Source organism: Xenopus laevis, chromosome 9_10S, assembly GCF_017654675.1.
Source record: "Xenopus laevis strain J_2021 chromosome 9_10S, Xenopus_laevis_v10.1, whole genome shotgun sequence".
NCBI lineage: Eukaryota > Metazoa > Chordata > Amphibia > Anura > Pipidae > Xenopus > Xenopus laevis.
The window spans coordinates 103,073,916-103,081,689 of NC_054388.1; the positions used below are offsets into that span (position 1 = coordinate 103,073,916).

General features: G+C 44.6%; 1 protein-coding gene across 1 annotated transcript in view; it reads right to left on the bottom strand.

The window, feature by feature from the left end:
- Window positions 1-6,979, bottom strand: part of slc9a3r2.S (SLC9A3 regulator 2 S homeolog) — an 86,064-nt gene extending 79,085 nt beyond the window's left edge. Inside the window, 1 exon segment of the mRNA NM_001090246.1 lies at window positions 6,502-6,979. Coding sequence (NP_001083715.1) covers window positions 6,502-6,711 — 210 coding nt within the window. The 5' untranslated portion in view covers window positions 6,712-6,979.
- Between the last annotated feature and the right edge of the window lie 795 nt (window positions 6,980-7,774).

Consider the following 7,774-nt stretch of genomic DNA (forward strand, 5'->3'; position numbering starts at 1 on the left):
CGCTACACGGTTTGTGAATTAGAGCTCTGTATAAACAAACCATTCCCTTCTGTAAGATGCAGCCTTTAAAATAAGAAGCAGTTCATCATACAGAAGGCTTATTAATTCTGTGGCCAGGTAATTTGTTTTTACTAGCTTCTGTTACTAGGGTTGCCACCTTTTCTGGGAAAAAAATACCGGCCTTTCTATTTATTTTTTTTCTCCCTATTAATAACATTGGAATCAACCATCATTTTTACTTGGCAGGAGGCAACCCTATCTGTTACTCAAAATGTGCCTCAGCAGAACCAGGAAGTGTTTTTCTTTAACAGGAGGTTAGAAAGTGAAAGCAGTTTTAATTTTTAGTGCAAAAACAAACAAAAAAACATAGAAATTAATTAATTTAATTTAATAAATTAAAACAATAGACCATGTTCATTGTGGTCATGCTGATAATGATACTTTAAAGTAACAGCAAAGGAAATGAAAGTGTTAATAAAAATTTAACATATGGTTGCCCTGCACTGGTAACACTGGTGTGATTGTTTCAGAAACTCTACTATAGTTGATATAAACAAGCTGCTGTGTAGCCATGGGGGCAGCCATTCAAGCACAGGATACACAGTAGATAACAGATAAGTACTACTATGGTTGATATAAACAAGGTGCTGTGTAGCCATGGGGGCAGCCATTCAAGCACAGGATACACAGTAGATAACAGATAAGTACTACTATAGTTTATATAAACAAGCTGCTGTGTAGCCATGGGGGCAGCCATTCAAGCACAGGATACACAGTAGATAACAGATAAGTACTACTATAGTTTATATAAACAAGCTGCTGTGTAGCCATGGGGGCAGCCATCCAAGCACAGGATACACAGTAGATAACAGATAAGTACTACTATGGTTTATATAAACAAGCTGCTGTGTAGCCATGGGGGCAGCCATTCAAGCACAGGATACACAGTAGATAACAGATAAGTACTACTATAGTTTATATAAACAAGCTGCTGTGTAGCTATGGGGGCAGCCATTCAAGCACAGGATACACAGTAGATAACAGATAAGTACTACTATAGTTTATATAAACAAGCTGCTGTGTAGCCATGGGGGCAGCCATTCAAGCACAGGATACACTCCCCATTCATTTCTATGGGATTTTTAAAGGCGTATTTATCAAAGGGTGAAATTTAACTTTCACCCATTGATAAATAGGCCTTTCAAAATCCCATAGAAATGAATTGAGAGCTGCGGCATTTCATGCTAGTGGCGGAACTTCACTATTTGATAAATTTACCCCATAGTGCTCAGAGGGATTTAAAACATACTGTATATACATTTTGTTCCCCCCCCCAGCTTCAAAAAGTTAGTGCCTAAAAACAATGTGTATTAGCCAAACTGATTTAATGACATACAAAAAAAGGCCAGTCATGTCTAAAGCTGGGCACTCATAAATCTGTGTTCCCATGACAAACTGTGGTGGTGAGGACAACGTAAGACAAGGAAACACACATAGCAATATCTACCAGAGTCACTTATAAGCCACCCATCATAGATTTAAAGGACAATGAAAGTGAAAATCACAGGGTGGCTCCTATTTTTTAGGCATCACCCAGTGATTATAATTGCTGTCCTTGTTCCCTGGGCTAGAGCTCCTCTTTCCAGGAAAAAGCACTGGTCCACTGCTCCAAAAAGCACCTCCCCACCATCTTTGGCCACTACCTAATTACCCTTTTGGTTGTCCGGGACCACACACGGGCACAGTAAGATGCACCATATACTGCACATGCACAGTCCCACGCAGTCAAAAGGCTACTGGGAAGCAGTTGAAAGTAGCAGCGAGGTGCTGTTACAAGCATATTACTGGCTGGAGTATTCTTATACTAACCTTGTTACTTGCAATTGTTAAAATACGATAATTAAAGGGAATCATTGTGTGCCTGATAGTTTAGAAATACATGATATCAGCCATAAACCTGGCCAATTTATGCACCACAAGGTGGGAAAGATGATTTTTGGACCACAGAGCAATCAGCAAGTCTGAAAAACCACTTAATACAAGGTTTCAGAAGAAAGACTATCAATAGAGTGTTTCAGAAGAAAGACTATGGATAGAAGGTTTCAGAAGAAAGACTTTGGATAGAGGGTTGCAGAAGAAAGACTATAGATAGAGGGTTTCAGAAGAAAGACTTTGGATAGAAGGTTTCAAAAGAAAGACTTTGGATAGAGGGTTACAGAAGAAAGACTATCAATATAGCATTTCAGAAGAAAGACTTTGGATAGAAGGTTTCAAAAGAAAGATTATGGATAGAGGATTTCAGAAGAAAGACTATGTCCTGGTGGGTGATGTTACTGGTATGTGTTATATAATGTTAGAGGGCTCAAAGTTGGAAGAAAATGTTGGTCCTTCCTGGTACCAGGGGGTAGGAGATTAGAAGACAGAGCAGGGAACGACAACGTAACCTAGGATTATGGGGGTAGATTCTACAATATCATGACAGAAGTTTAGTGAAAACCTGCTCAAGGGTTGGGTGATCTTGTGTAATTAAGAAGACACGTCACAGTGTGTTGTTGTCCAAGTGGTCCATAAATAAAAGGTAGAAGGCTCTGAGTTTGGAGGGCAGGTTTGTCACCATAAGATTAAGGGGGAGATGGAGTGCAAACATAAATACATACAGACTGCGTACTGAAAGACAAGACATACCATTACTATGTTTATTCTGTTTCTGCTTGCACAGGCTACTAAATGATATCCAGCACTCCACGCAATGTTTCAGGTGGGGTCAGCGTGTCCCTTCCTAAAGAGCTTCCACTCTATGTACTAGTACCCGAGGCACAGGGAGATCAATGACTTTCCCAAGATCCCAAAGAAGCGCAAGAAGAATCAAACCCGGACCTCCTTGGATTGAGGACCATGAGAACAACCCAGCACCTGATTTAAACTGCAAATGACTTTTAATGGTCCATTAAATCTGACCATTAAAAATCATTTTGCAGTTGAAGTCTGGAGCGTTGATGTGATCACGTGCAGTTGAAACGGATCTCTCTCAGCACATATATGAACATCACAGAGAGAGTGTGAGAAAGCATTGCCCACTGAGCTAGAGAACAGCAAATTGTAACCTGGCAAGAGGTGGGTATTAGGCAGACAACCAGTGGTGTAACTAGATGTTACTGGGCTCCACAACAAATTCATTTTAGGACCCCAAACATATCCAGAGGTTGTCCTGTTCTACCAATAGATATTTGATTTGCTCATTATTTGGGTCTCGTGGGGCCCCCCTATACCTCCTGGGCTTCCTCTGTAGTTACAACCCTGAAGACAACCCATGCGCTACCTGATAATGGGCAGTTAATTTAAAGATGTGACGGCAGTTAGTAAAGAAAAACTCAATATTACCTGGGTTAAAAGGTGTGAGGATATGAGGGCAAAAGGTAGAGGCAGCTCAATGTTATGGGTTGGGGTAGCAGTGCAGGACATAGAGGGCACTGAAAAATAGGGCACATCAAGGTCTATAGAGGGCACCAAGCAATGCAAGGTCAGCGGGTAGAAGAAGAGTATTTACAGGGTCCTCCATGAGACCAAATCAAGGGGCAGCAGAGTAATAAAGGGCAATCTCTCTGTTCATAGAGTGCAGACAATGTTATTAGGGACGGCAGGTAGGTACAGACAGGGCTCTTGGTGATTCCTGGTGAAGGGGCAGCAGGTCAGTACACATATGATCCTCACTTATACCATTTAGGAGGTAACAGAACAGTAAATCCAGGGCACTCAAAGCTTTAGGTTCTTTGGCAAAAGGTTGGTACTTAATATTTTCAGGTGAGGGGGCAGCAGGTGGGTACACACATCACAATCATTTATGCCAAGTCAGAAGGCAGAGGGTTGCTGCACACAAGGCCCTGGATGGTTCCAGGTGAGGGGTCAGCAGAGAGGTAGACAAGCCAGATCTACATACAACTCTATTACACCAGGCTGAAGATGGCACATACTCTGTGTAAATCAGGGCCAGATGGGCACCTACAGGGAACTCAGTCATACCAAGGAGCAGTACTCTACATACAGACCATATACCAGGTCAGATGGCATATGGGTATATTCTAGGAACTCATACTAGGTCAGGGGCAGAGGGGAGCATACAGATAACACAGTGATACTAAGTCAGGGGAAAGATATGTAAATACGTGGAGTGATACCAGGTGGGGACAGAAAGGTAAATACAGGGGCTCAGTGATACAGGTGAGGGGCAGATGGGTAAATACAGGGACTCAGTGATACAGGTGAGGGGCAGATGGGTAAATACAGGGACTCAGTGATACAGGTGAGGGGCAGATGGGTAAATACAGGGACTCAGTGATACAGGTGAGGGGCAGATGGGTAAATACAGGACTCAGTGATACAGGTGAGGGGCAGATGGGTAAATACTGGACTCAGTGATACAGGTGAGGGGCAGATGGGTAAATAGAGGACTCAGTGATACAGGTGAGGGGCAGATGGGTAAATAGAGGACTCAGTGATACAGGTGAGGGGCAGATGGGTAAACAGAGGAGACTCAGTGATACAGGTGAGGGGCAGATGGGTAAATAGAGGACTCAGTGATACAGGTGAGGGGCAGATGGGTAAATAGAGGACTCAGTGATACAGGTGAGGGGCAGATGGATAAATACAGGACTCAGTGATACAGGTGAGGGGCAGATGGGTAAATACAGGACTCAGTGATACAGGTGGGGACAGAAAGGTAAATACTGGACTCAGTGATACAGGTGAGGGGCAGATGGGTAAATACAGGGACTCAGTGATACAGGTGAGGGGCAGATGGGTAAATACAGGGACTCAGTGATACAGGTGGGGACAGAAAGGTAAATACTGGACTCAGTGATACAGGTGAGGGCAGATGGGTAAATACAGGGACTCAGTGATACAGGTGAGGGGCAGATGGGTAAATACTGGACTCAGTGATACAGGTGAGGGGCAGATGGGTAAATACTGGACTCAGTGATACAGGTGAGGGGCAGATGGGTAAATACTGGACTCAGTGATACAGGTGAGGGGCAGATGGATAAATACAGGACTCAGTGATACAGGTGAAGGGCAGATGGGTAAATACAGGAATCAGTGATACAGGTGAGGGGCAGATGGGTAAATACAGGACTCAGTGATACAGGTGAGGGGCAGATGGGTAAATAGAGGAGACTCAGTGATACAGGTGAGGGGCAGATGGGTAAATACTGGACTCAGTGATACAGGTGGGGACAGAAAGGTAAATACTGGACTCAGTGATACAGGTGAGGGGCAGATGGGTAAATACAGGACTCAGTGATACAGGTGGGGACAGAAAGGTAAATACTGGACTCAGTGATACAGGTGAGGGGCAGATGGGTAAATACAGGACTCAGTGATACAGGTGAGGGGCAGATGGGTAAATACAGGACTCAGTGATACAGGTGAGGGGCAGATGGGTAAATACTGGACTCAGTGATACAGGTGAGGGGCAGATGGGTAAACAGAGGAGACTCAGTGATACAGGTGAGGGGCAGATGGGTAAACAGAGGAGACTCAGTGATACAGGTGAGGGGCAGATGGGTAAATAGAGGACTCAGTGATACAAGTGAGGGGCAGATGGGTAAATAGAGGACTCAGTGATACAGGTGAGGGGCAGATGGGTAAATAGAGGACTCAGTGATACAGGTGAGGGGCAGATGGTTAAATACAGGGACTCAGTGATACAGGTGGGGACAGAAAGGTAAATACAGGGACTCAGTGATACAGGTGAGGGGCAGATGGGTAAATACAGGACTCAGTGATACAGGTGAGGGGCAGATGGGTAAATAGAGGACTCAGTGATACAGGTGAGGGGCAGATGGTTAAATACAGGGACTCAGTGATACAGGTGGGGACAGAAAGGTAAATACAGGGACTCAGTGATACAGGTGAGGGGCAGATGGGTAAATACAGGGACTCAGTGATACAGGTGAGGGGCAGATGGGTAAATACAGGACTCAGTGATACAGGTGAGGGGCAGATGGGTAAATACAGGACTCAGTGATACAGGTGAGGGGCAGATGGGTAAATAGAGAAGACTCAGTGATACAGGTGAGGGGCAGATGGGTAAATAGAGAAGACTCAGTGATACAGGTGAGGGGCAGATGGGTAAATACAGGACTAAGTGATACAGGTGAGGTGCAGATGGGTAAATACTGGACTCAGTGATACAGGTGAGGGGCAGATGGATAAATACAGGACTAAGTGATACAGGTGAGGGGCAGATGGGTAAATACTGGACTCAGTGATACAGGTGAGGGGCAGATGGGTAAATAGAGGACTCAGTGATACAGGTGGGGGCAGATGGGTAAATACAGGACTCAGTGATACAGGTGAGGGGCAGATGGGTAAATACAGGACTCAGTGATACAGGTGAGGGGCAGATGGGTAAATAGAGGAAATGTCCCACATGTGGGAGGACAGAAGTGAAGTAGTAGTAGACACAGGTGCCCATAAGAGCCGGGGGCAGATCAGCGTTACCTGGTGATGCGTCTCCTTCTCCACGTTCTCCCCGTTGACTTCCAGCACTCGGTCTCCAGCTTTAAGTCCCGCAGCCTCAGCGGAGGAGCCGGGTTCCACCTTGCGGATGTACTGGCCGCTCTTGCCCTTCTCTCCGTGCAGGTGGAAACCGTAGCCCTGATCTCCCCTCGTGATGTGGCAGAGTCGGGGTCGGAGCCGCTCTTGGGCCATAGTGTCGCACGGGGAGGACTTCTCTCTGCTCTCGGCTGTCACTAGTAAGACTGGGGCATATTAGGAAGCCCCGCAGGAGCCAAGCTGCTCTTCTAGTTACGCGCGGAGCTCCCGAGCCCGTGTCAGACTTGTGTCCAGCCCTGCGCCTTCTCTCTGCGCCTTGTCTCTCTCTATCTCTGCGCCCCTCTGTCCCCCGGCGCTGTGTGTGCGCTCTGCGCTCTGGGCTGCGCTTTCCCTCAGTACTTGGCTTCCCCCGGAGCTGCTGCTCAACTACTGAAGCACCGAGTGGATCTCAGCCAGAGACTTCTGCGTGCTGCTCTCAGCTCCTCCTCCTCCTCCTCTGGCTTCAATTTCACTTGCAAACAAGGAAAAGACAAGATGCTCCCATGGCACCTCCCTCTGATGCTGCAACATGGAATCTTCCAGAGTTTGGGGGGCTCAGGCTCCAGTGGGGGTGGGACACAGACTTGTTGGTGGGTCTCCCATAAACTCATCCTGTAACTCAGGGTTCACTAGGAAACTGCTCACTGAACTGTATCTACTGTATCTATATCGTATTATATACTGTATCTTATGCATCTACATCTATTATATCTACTGTATCTACTGTATTATATACTGTGTCTATTATATCTACTGTATCTACTGTATTATATACCGTATCTATTATATCTACTGTATTATATACTGTATCTATTATATCTACTGTATCTACTGTATTATATACTGTATCTTATGCATCTACATCTATTATATCTACTGTATCTACTGTATTATATACCGTATCTATTATATCTACTGTATCTACTGTATTATATACTGTATCTTATGCATCTACATCTATTATATCTACTCTATCTACTGTTTTATATACTGTGTCTATTATATCTACTGTATTATTTACTGTATTTATTATATCTACTGTATCTACTGTATTATATACTGTATCTTATGCATCTACATCTACTATATCTACTGTATCTACTGTTTTATATACTGTGTCTATTATATCTACTGTATCTACTGTATTATATACTGTATCTATTATATCTACTGTATCTAC